Source organism: Sebastes fasciatus, chromosome 5, assembly GCF_043250625.1.
Source record: "Sebastes fasciatus isolate fSebFas1 chromosome 5, fSebFas1.pri, whole genome shotgun sequence".
NCBI classification, from domain to species: Eukaryota; Metazoa; Chordata; class Actinopteri; order Perciformes; family Sebastidae; genus Sebastes; species Sebastes fasciatus.
Window position 1 is genome coordinate 35,229,148 of NC_133799.1, and position 11,372 is coordinate 35,240,519.

At 39.8% G+C, this 11,372-nt stretch overlaps 1 protein-coding gene across 1 annotated transcript; it reads left to right on the forward strand.

Annotated features, from left to right (window-relative positions):
• The first annotated feature begins 1,197 nt into the window (after nucleotides 1-1,197).
• On the forward strand, nucleotides 1,198-10,451 carry rsph4a (radial spoke head component 4A). Its single transcript, XM_074636936.1, has 8 exons — nucleotides 1,198-1,443; nucleotides 2,675-2,897; nucleotides 3,626-3,856; nucleotides 5,482-5,532; nucleotides 7,731-8,180; nucleotides 8,270-8,414; nucleotides 9,923-10,040; nucleotides 10,132-10,451. Exons 1-8 carry the CDS (start codon nucleotides 1,346-1,348, stop codon nucleotides 10,358-10,360), a joined length of 1,545 nt encoding a protein of 514 aa, XP_074493037.1. The 5' UTR covers nucleotides 1,198-1,345; the 3' UTR covers nucleotides 10,361-10,451.
• Nucleotides 10,452-11,372: the final 921 nt, after the last annotated feature.

Consider the following 11,372-nt stretch of genomic DNA (forward strand, 5'->3'; position numbering starts at 1 on the left):
CAATTCAAAAACAATGTCTGATTTGCATTAGTTCATTTTCAGTAAATTTTTATTTATTATTACTTTTGTCAGTTTCAAGTTATTTCAGTGACCATTGTGGGTTTTTCTCTCTTTAACGGAAGGGTACCAACAACTTTGCCTACGTCTGTATTTGCCCTGTTTTTCAAAATCCCAAGAGAAGCTCTGATTTCAACTTGTAAAAAGTTGATGTGGGCAAGGTAATCCTTTCAGTAAGAACAGCTTATATTATTATTATTATTATTATTATTATTATTATTATCATTATTATTATTATCAATAACAAAAGAAACAATGTATAGATCATGACGGATAATCAAATCAAATCAAATCAATTTATTTTTGTATAGCGTCAAATCACAACAGAAGTTATCTCAAGACGCTTTATATGTAGAGCAGGTCTATGACCGTACACCATAGTTTTGAGACCCAACAGGATCCACCAAGCGCACTGTGGCCAGGAAAAACTCCCCGATTGCATAATAATAATGAATGCATAGACAAAGAATATTGAAGTGCTTTTTGTTTTTTTTAATGCTTTATTTCACAAGTTCAATACAATATAATTGCATGTTCAGATTTTTCATTACAATTCTGCAAAAATATTTTATGGTATAAAAATTATATAAAAATAAATTATAAACGATACACCAAATAAACTGTAAGGAAAGGAAAAGATTAATCAAAACAAAACAAAATAAAAATCATTCGGGGTCTGCTAAACAATTGGAATATATTTGAAATGTCTAAACAATTTAATAGTTTTAGTCAATTTATAATTTTTGAGTTTTAAGTTATCAATCATAGTCAAATATGTTTTAAAACCAGTATTTTTAAAAAATAAAAAGGAGGGTATTCTTTTAAGCCATATCATTTTATGTATGTAATATTTTGCTAGAATAATACTCATTCATTATGTAAATTATAAGAAAAAAACTGGGATTGTTGACAATGAGTATATCTCAATCTTTGTATGATATCTTTTTCGAAATGTTTTGAGAGATTCTTCTGTAAATGAAACCATGAAAACAATCTACGGAAACATGTTTAATAGTTTCCCCTTCACCACTGCAAAAGGTGCATCTATTGTTACCAGTTAAAGAATACTGAAGTTCTTTAGTTATAGATACCAACTTCCGGTTTTCTACCGGTAGTGCTCTCGCGAACCTAGCAACCACTATGTTACAGTAACCATAGCAACCGGTGTTTAACTCCCCGCGGCACCGTTAATGCATTGTGAATGCTAGCTAGCTAGAAGTTTTGAACTGCGTTGACGGTCTTGTAGCTCCCGTTAGTCGGTCTGTATCTGAAACTGAGGTGAAGAGCGATGGATGGAAACCAGGAGAACAGCGAGCAGAGACTGCAGTCAGCTGCCTCGTTCAAGGCTTTCATGATGAAAAGCAGCACGGAGAGCAACCTGAACCTGTGAGGAACGTGTGGATGATATGTAGTGTTAGCTGTTATGTTGTTAGCCTAGCTCACTGCAGGGTCGAGCTAGCTAGCTTTCTCTGTGGGGTTGTTGCGCGTCCACTCAAGATATTACGGTACCGTTACTCTACGCTACCGTCTCTCTGTCTCTCTGTCTCTGTCTCTCTCTCTCTCATCACCTCTATGTTATGTATGGGGGCTCAGTGCTGCTTGATGTGCTCTCATGTTCCTAATTTTTATACATCATATAGGGGAGTTTATATGGGATTTAATTTTTTTATTCTGTACATTATTCAATCTGGAAAGCACTTTGCACTTCAGTTTGACAAGTGCTATATACAATTATTATTATTATTACTATTATTACTACACTAGTTGGCTGCTTATCTCTACTTTCGTATATAAAACGAAAAACTAAGCGGTAAAACAATATTGCTTACAAGATTATTTTTCACGATTAGTAGCAGCAGCAGCAGTTGTAGTCATAGTAGTAGCAACAGTTTTTGCAGCAGTAGTAGCAGAAGAAGCTGATATATAATGTTTACATACTCTTGAAAATGCCTACATTTGAGAGGACATGAAAAGAGCAACAGAGGCCCTGTTCAGACCTGGCATTAACATGCGTCCTGAGTGATCCGAACATAAGTGGACAGTTTTAAGTACGTCTGTTCACACCTGGTATTAGAATGCATCTCCACATGCGTCTCCAGTGACCACCTGTGATCCGATCTATATCCCCCGCGCTATATGCAAATAAACACGTAGTAAGCACACGGCTAATACAGCAGAAGTTGTGACATTATATTACAGGAATGTCAGTAGTAATATCCTACATATTCGTGAATTCTGGTACATTTTATTAACATCTAAATAAAAGGTTATTGTACCGGTGGTCTCCGGGGACATCCACACGCCGCCAGCACCGCTGTCCATGCCAGGCAATAGCGGAGCACCCATGCGCAAGACCCATAAAATATATAATTTTTCACCACTTCTGATACATGTACAAAGTTTCATAAGTTTGGAACCTTTATAAAAGGTTCTACCAGGAACCGAAAATGGTTCTCCTATGGGGACAAGCCAAAGAACCCTAAATGGTTCTAGATAGCACCTTTATTTCTAAGACTGTAGGTATGTGCTTAGATACATGTGAATAACGTTTCTGGGTGATCATTCTCTAAAATGCCGCTCAGGAAGCCTTCACTGATGTCTTTCTCTAATGTTCCAGCTATGACCACCTCACCTCGGTGCTGATAAAGGTGATGGATGAACGTCCACAGAATGTGGTGGATGTGATTGAAGATATGAGCCTTGATTTGAAGCGGGGTTTATTTAAAGACAAGCAGAGCACCCTGAGAGACCTTCCACAGACTACAGCTGCCGAGCTGCTGGCTCAGCGGCAACGCTTGCTGTTTGCTCGGCCAGAAGAGGCTGACCAGGAGGAGGAACTGGTATTGGCAACGTACACCTACACTGTACATTTGTCTTGGTGATTTCAGGGTTTAACATTTGATTGAAAACTGAATGTTTTTTTAGATATGCAATGAAGCCGGGATACGTATCACTGTTCTTTCAACAGCATGTAAAAACCTTAGTGAAAAAGTACTGACAGCTGTCATAGAATGTCTGGTCAGATTCATCATCTTGTTTACTTGTTCTTTGAAGAGATAGGTCCCGATTTAGGTCAAAATTGACATTTTTAGACTGCATTTTATTTAGGCAAGATTCTTGTGTGGCTGCTTATAAGAACAGATCATGACACATAGAGTCCCTGGGACTTATATGTAGCGACAAACCCCCCAAACCACATGTGATTCTTTTGTTCGTCTTCAGTTTCTGAAATGGAATTAATGTCTTATAAACGTCAATAGCACTATAGCATGACTTTGTGAGCTTTAAGTACATTGACAGCTAGGGTTGGGTGATATTGAAATTCCCCTACTGACAATATTGCTTTAAAAAAAATATATATATTTATACATATATATATATACGTATGTATGTCACATGTGTACCAGAATCCTTTAAAACCTGCCACAAATGGAAAATGAACCATTATAATGTTGCCTACATTCCTTATTACCTGAAAACATATGAAACCAATATTTTGTGAGTATTATTTATCTAGTATAGGGAGTTGAATTTGCATAATTTAACACCATTTATTGGTCTTCATCAGATGGAAACACCTCTCCCTAATGTGAGTGAGATTTGCTTCTACATGGAGCAGGCGGGAGTGGGTCTGGGCCGAGAGGAGATGCAGAGGATCCTCCTTGCACTGAAGCAGCTCGTCGAGGCCCAGGTGCTGCTGCGCTGCAGAATGTGGGGCAAAATTCTGGGAACAGAGAGCAGCTATATCGTTGCTGAAGCTGAGGAAGACGAGAGAGAGACAGAGAATCAAGAGGATGAGGTGAGGAAGTGGAAAGTTCTCAATCAATGTATTAGAGGTGGAAATAACAAAAATGAACTGATAAAAATGGAGGTCATGAAGATCCATGTGAATTGAAAAATGGAGCCGTAAAAATTGATGTGAAATGAAAAATGGAGTGATAAATTATCACGTGATTTGATTAATTTAACCCCCGACGGCAAATTACTCTAGTTACTATTTTTAGAATATCTCTAGAACGCTGCGGTGTAGAGACTTACTTTAACTTGCAGCTGCTTCGTCACCACTGTAGCTTTCTAATGCAGTTAATTCCTTTCAGACGGTTTGTAATCCAGCTTGGAACAACAGTGTTTTTTCAGAGACTTCATAAAAGTAATAAATCCAACAATGAAAGTAGTCTGTGAGCTATCTTTTTTGTAGAAAATTGGACAGAAAAACGCCAGGACTTCTCTGTAAAAAATGTAAACATCTTTTGATGAGTGTTGGTTAGAATGATCTTTTTTTTTCCCCTGATTCCCAGGACGTGGAAGAACATTTTTCAAGAGCCCAAAACCTTGCTCCTTATTGTTCTCTGTGTAATTTGAATACATGTCTGTGAGATTCAATTTCCGTTTTGTTTTTTCTCTTGTCTTTACGGTCATTTTAATGATTTATACAGTCATGTGACATCACTGCAGCCTACATAATCTGATAGCCCAGTTTGTCCTGAAAAAAAATATGTGTATGTCATGATTGTGCATTATAGTGTTGAGATTCTAGAGGACATTTTTACAAAAGGAGACCAGGCAGACCAAAAAGAGCAAAAAAATGGCTTAGACCCTAGAGGGTTAAAGCTGATTTTAGTAAAACGTTTGTGATATGATGAAAACAGAGCCATGTTTCATGATTTTTCCGGTCTTACATTCATCATTCACAACACAAAATTGCCATTTAAGTGGCCTCATAGGGTGGAAGTAACAAAAAATAATTGAAGAAAAGGAAAGTGATGAAAATGCGTCTGAATTAATAATGGAAGTGATGAAAATGTATGTGAAAATAGAGTGATACATTTTCAACTGATTTGATGATGCTCTGATAAACTGTCGACCGTTCATCATTCACAACACCCAGCTGACATTTATCGTTTACAGCACGTCATTTAAGTTACTTCTACCCTATCAAAAATAAAAAAAAGAGCACACCCGCTCAGCGAACCGCAACAGTGTTTCAAATAAAATGTCAATCAAGTTCATCAAATCAATTGAAAATATATCACTCTATTTTTCAATTCACATACATCTTCATCACTTCCTTTTTTTTCTTTTTATTATTATTTTTTGTTACTTCCACCCTTGAGGCCACTTTCCTTAAATGATACATATCAGTTTTGTGTTATGAATGATGAATGATGAATGTAAGACAGGAAAATTATGAAAGATGGCTCTGTTTTCATCATATCATAACCGTTTTAGTCAAATCAGCTTTAAATGAATCAAATCACTTGATAATTTATTACGCCATTTTTCATTTCACCATCCATTTTCATGGCTCCATTTTTCAATTTCCATGCATCTTCATGACCTCCATTTTTATCAATTAATTTTTGTTACTTCCACCCCTCATATCAATGTACCAGATAATCTTCATTCTTTCTCAAATTGTGGCAGGCCTCTTCAGATCCTCTTGAGACCGAAGCACATTTCATGGAAATAGGAGAGGTAAATCAAATATTGTTTATCTATTGTATTTTACACTATGATAATCATATATTTTCTTGTTTATTAACCATTAAGTCAGGAATGATATATTTAGTTCTGAAAGCCGTTAAATGATTTGTCTTTTGAAATAATAGCCCTTTTATGAATGTCAATTGTAGTGGACTCCAAGACCATGATAATGTTCTTAAAGGTCCCATACCATGCTCATTTTCAGGTTCATTTTGTGTTTCTACTAGAACATGTTTACATGCTGTAATGTAAAAAAAACAAAACTTTATTTTCCTGATATTGTCTTCCTGAATATACCTGTATTTACCCTCTGTCTGAAACGCTGTGTGTTTTAGCTCATTTCAATGGAATTGCAACGGAACTGCAACAGAATTGCGTTGCTAGGCAACAGTTTGGGTCCATGTTTACTTCCTGTCAGCTGATGTTATTTACATCCACTGCAACAGGAAATAAAATGGGACACATTTAGAATGTTTACATTTAAAACAGTGTAATGGTCTAAATATTGTAGATTTGTGACATCACAAATGGACAGAAATCCTAACGGCTTGTTTCAAACGCACAATTTTTTACACCTCTTGAGGACTACAGAGAGAGAGGGTGATAGTGACATCATCAATGTGTGCAAAAACGTGAAATGTAACAGATTGATACATGTTTTTGGGATACAGTGTAAATATAGTACACACAGCATTTTTAGCTTTATAAAATGTTTAACTATGTTGTATGCATGGAGCTGTAATGTATGCAAACACATACAGACAACATACAGATTTACAGCATCTATTCATCAACATTAACCTTTTTTCCTCTGTCTATCTACAGCACCCATAATCTCATATATTAGACAGCATTGTGCTATCTAATATGATATTATAGGCTACATTTACAAACGGATTACAGAATCTTATGAAGACTGAAATGTAAATTTCACTCATGCCACCATCCCAGCAAAGATTTGCTTCACATAGTAGGGCTACTTAAAGGTCCCATATTGTAAAAAGGGACATTTTCATGGCTTTTATATTATAAAGCAGGTTTAAGTTCTATATAAATACTGTGAAAGTATCGAAATGCTTAATCCACAGAGAAACACACACAGCCCGTATTCAGAAACTGAGCTTTTGAAACAAGCCGTCAGGATTTCTGTCCATTTGTGATGTTACAAATCTACAATATTTAGACCATTTCAAAGTTTTAAACGTAAACATTCTAAATGTGTCCCAGTTTATTTCCTGTTGCAGTGGATGTGAATGACATCAGCTGACAGGACGTAAACATGGACCCAAGCTGTTGCCTAGCAATGCAATTCTGTTGCAATTCCATTGAAATGCCAAGAAGTGAAATGAAATGACAGAGGGTGAATACAGGTATATTCAGGCAGACTGTACGAGGAAAATAAAAAAATGTTTTAAACATTAAAGCATGTAAACATGTTCTAGTAGAAACCGAAAATACAAGTAAGAACCTGAAAATGAGCATGATACGGGACCTTTAGTTTTTTCTTCTGGGCATGTGGCAACTGTGAACTTGTCTAAATGTGATAAAATTAGTCCATATTTCATGTAGTTTGCTAATTGCTCAATAACATAATGAACAGGGACTGAGTTTGTTACTTTATAACAGATGGAACAGGCGACAGATGGATCTTTTTGAAGGTTTATTTGAAAAATTAAAAAAGTTTAAAATGGTAACGTTACAAATAGCAGATGTGCAAACACGCTTTTAAAACAGATGTGCTCACAGCTGGCGGTACCGTGAGGTGGTCGGCTTATTATTAACACAGCGCTTTTTTCTTCCTCACCACGGACGGCCAGCACCTCCCGCACCTCTGTGTCTCGTCATATATGCGTGTTGTCTTTGAGTCCGTGTGTCTGAAAACATTCCTGCTTGCACCGTTTGTTTATGAGCTACGGCGACTTGTGACAATTGCGTCACGACTCTGCCCCCCCCTCCCAATTTGCAACCAAATAGATTTATCCCGCCCCATTTTTTAGCTACCCTGGTGCGTGCCATTCACATCAAAATCGACCCTGGTCCGACCCACATCTCGACCCGGGTCGCGATGCTTAGTCAGTTAACGCGGGTTAACCCTTTCAGACACACAATCAACCCTGGTTGAATCCTCGGTGTGAAATGAATTGTTTGTGAGTCGTTTTTTTCTGGTTTTGTGGTGGCTTTGCTTTCAGACGGATCCGCTTCCTAAGTCGACTTATAGACCCCTACCAGCGGTGCCGAAGGAGTTCCTAGGAACCGGTGCTAACAAGTTTGTTTATTATGTGTGCAAAGAGCCCGGTCTTCCTTGGGTTAAGCTCCCTTCAGTCAGTCCTGAACAGATCACAGCTGCTCGCCACATACGTAAATTCTTCACCGGGATGCTGGACACCCCGATCGTCAGCTACCCGCCTTTCCCCGGGAATGAAACCAACTACCTGAGAGCACAGATCGCTCGGATCTCTGCCGGCACACAGGTCAGCCCCCAGGGCTTCTTCCAGGCTGGGGAGGAGGAAGGCGACGAGGAAGACGAGGCACCCCGAGACAGCTACGAAGTGAATCCTGACTTCGAGGGCATTCCTGTTGCCGAGATGGTGATGTCTTTGTCCACCTGGGTGCATCATGTTCAGAACATCCTGACGCAGGTACTGAGTCTGATCGAAGCAGGTGCATCATGGACCATCTTCTCAGCTGATGGATGCGCTTATTTAATGTGTAATATGGACTGCTTTAGGGCCGCTGTACTTGGGTGAACGTGGCTGTGAAACCAGGAGAAGACTCTAATGAGGAAGGAGAAGCTGAGGAGAAGGAAGAGGAACTGGATGAGCCTGAGCCAGAAGTTGGACCCCCTCTGCTTACCCCCCTCTCCCAAGATACAGGTCAGTCTTTGTCTTTTCACGTTTTTCTGCCAAACCAGTAATGGGTTCAAAACGTAACCACTGATTTCATTTTCCACTTGGGATCGGGTGACTTGTTGCCTTCACTTAATCCAAAATCTCACACTTTTTCTCCGGTTTTTCTCCAGATTTAGGCCATATCTTTATGTTACTCTTTTAGATTTTAGTCACTTTAACCACATCTTTTAACTGGAAAATGGATTTTAGGCATCGGACGTGCATTTTAAAGTTGTTTTAAGTACTCGTATTATGCTGCACTCACAGAAGAGCGAGACCACACGTCTGCAAAAACCTGGTTTTAATGCCCCTCTTTTACAGATCGTGGGATTACGTTTATCTTGGTTTTAAGTTTAGCGATAGTGTTGTTTTATGCAACAACATAACCCCGCCCCCCCAAAATGAAGAAACAAGCATCATTAATGTTTAGCTTGGCCGCGCCTCCCCTTTTTTTTTAACTCTGGGGTTCCCACCCCCCAGTTTGGTAACCACTGCGCTAGCCTGTTGGACTGAATTGGTGGACATCCGCCGCCTGAGCTTCGGAATAAGGATCAGCTAATTGAGAGCTTTGCCTCTGTAGCTGCTACCCAAGCAAAGCATATTTCCTATATGTGGTCCCCTAATCTTGCTGTCCCGGTGTCCCAATCGCGGATGGTCTCAGATTCTGCGACCAACCTTCCCTGGCTGGCCTCGATGGATGCCGGCTCTGTGCCGGTTCAACGGCTGCAAACTCTCAAGGCTCCATTTTGGCCCCTATCCTTTTTTCATTGTAAATGCTGCCCTAGGGGTCCATTTTTAAAGGTCCTATATTGTAAAAAGTGAGATTGTCATGTCCGTTATAGTATAAAACAGGTTTAAGTGCTTTATAAATACTGTGAAAGTATTGAAATGTTGAATATACGGAGAAATACGCACAGGCCGTATTCAGAAATTGTGCGTTTCAAACAAGCCGTCAGGATTTCTGTCCATTTGTGATGTCACAAATATACAATATTTAGACCATTACACAGTTTTAAACGTAAACCTTCTTAATGTGTCCCAGTTTATTTCCTGTTGCAGTGTATGTAAATAACATCAGCTGACAGGAAGTAAACATGGACCCAAACTGTTGCCTAGCAACGCAGTTCCGTTGCAATGCACTAAAACGGAGCGTTTCTGATAGAGGGTGAATACAGGTATATTCAGGCAGACAGTATGAGGAAAATAATGTGTTGTTTTTTAACATTACAGCATGTAAACATGTTCTAGTAGAAACACAAAATACAAGTATGAACCTGGAAATGAGCACGATATGGGACCTTTAAGGAATCACAATAACAGGAAAGGCCTGATAACCAATTTCGCCATAATGCATCATTTGCTATATTGTTATGAATGTCTATTTTTTTTGGTTGACTAACTTGATGACTTCATATCATTGTGTCTCCACTTCTAAAACCAAACCTATGTCTTTAAAGGCAGCTAGTACTTAATACTTAATATTTGTGTCTCAGAAATATTCAACACTCCTCCCTGGACCCCCAAAGTGTCCTCCATTCTGACCTCTCAGCACGCAGTAGCTGTGCAGCGTTCTAACCTCTGGCCAGGGGCATGCGCATATGCTTGTGGAAAGTAAGTGAATACTCTGACTTCCTATGTTTGATATCTGACAGTATCCAGATGTTGTAGTTCACAAACAACCGTGTGCTGTCTCTTAATTTAGGAAGTTTGAGAACATATATGTCGGATGGGGTCTGAAGTGTACAGGGGAAGGGTACAGCCCACCCGTCCCCCCGCTACCACAGAATGAATATCCCAGCGGACCAGAAATCACAGAGGCCCTGGACCCATCACTGGAGGAGGAGCAGGTGTTGAAAGAAGCTTTAGAGGAGCAGGAAGCTGCCCAGGAAGAGCTGGAGGACACAGACGAAGAGGACGAAGATGGAGACTGAGAAAACAGTTACAAATTTTAAAATGTTTGTGTTTTATCTATCAGGTATTTATTTGTAAGTCAATGGCCAAATAAATCAGTTCACTCAGCAACATGGCTTGATCTTGTAAATTCAGGTAACTGAAGTTGAACATGTGAACGGGGCAGTGGTGTAAAGATGAGGCAGTGCTGGTCGTGGCAATGTGCCCTATGGAACAATGTTTTTTTTTGTGGGTCTCAGTTTGGTTTGTTCTTGTGCACATGCACGAGGATGCACATGCACACGCACATGTACCACTGGTTTCACACTGTTTCACTGAGCTACAGGTGGTGTTCACGTGCCAAGAAATGCAGCAGTGCGTCAATATAGGCATTGAAGACGAGGTATGGCGTCAGAATCAACGCACAGTCCATGACTCCGAGCTGAAGCAGCCACCTCCCAACACGACCCTGATCCATAACGGAGCTTCCCTTTTCACTAATTTGTAGGGCGTCGCCGTCCAGGGTTAGGGTTAGGGGTTAGGTTATTGAAAGATATCTCGATGACTCCCCCCACCTTGTCCGTCGACTGGGCAGTTGAACTGGGGAGCCAAAGGCAAGGCACTGGCCGACGCACGTCGTCCGCAACTCTCCATACCTGTATTACCCGTACTGCATTGTTTTAGTGCAGGGGTCTCTGACCTTTTTTCCTCTGAGAGCCAATTTGACAAAAAGAAAGCGGCCTAGAGCTACTCATCGCACCAAGTTGTACATCGCCAATAGCAGACATAATGTCTGTCTTACTTTTATGGTTCTTTACAATCCCGCCATAGGCAAAGGGCTTTTTGTGTTTTTGTTAGGATGTGCGCCGCTTTAAACGAAGTCTCTGTTGCTTCGTTGGCCTTCTTCGTCAGTTTGGTAAACAGAGACTGTTACCGTTATTTTCAGCTCCTTTACTTCTCTGTTCGTAGATTGCTAACAGCCGGAAAGTCCCATGAAAAGTTGCCGTGGACTTTGGTGAAGTGATGCTCGGCGTTACATCTTTTACCGACTGA

Excerpts from the sequence above, each read along its gene's own strand:
- rsph4a (XM_074636936.1), top strand. The coding sequence starts at position 1,346 with ATGGATGGAAACCAGGAGAACAGCGAGCAGAGACTGCAGTCAGCTGCC. Across the intron at positions 2,898-3,625 it reads CTGACCAGGAGGAGGAACTG|ATGGAAACACCTCTCCCTAA; the intron begins GTATTGGCAACG and ends GGTCTTCATCAG. Across the intron at positions 5,533-7,730 it reads ATTTCATGGAAATAGGAGAG|ACGGATCCGCTTCCTAAGTC; the intron begins GTAAATCAAATA and ends CTTTGCTTTCAG.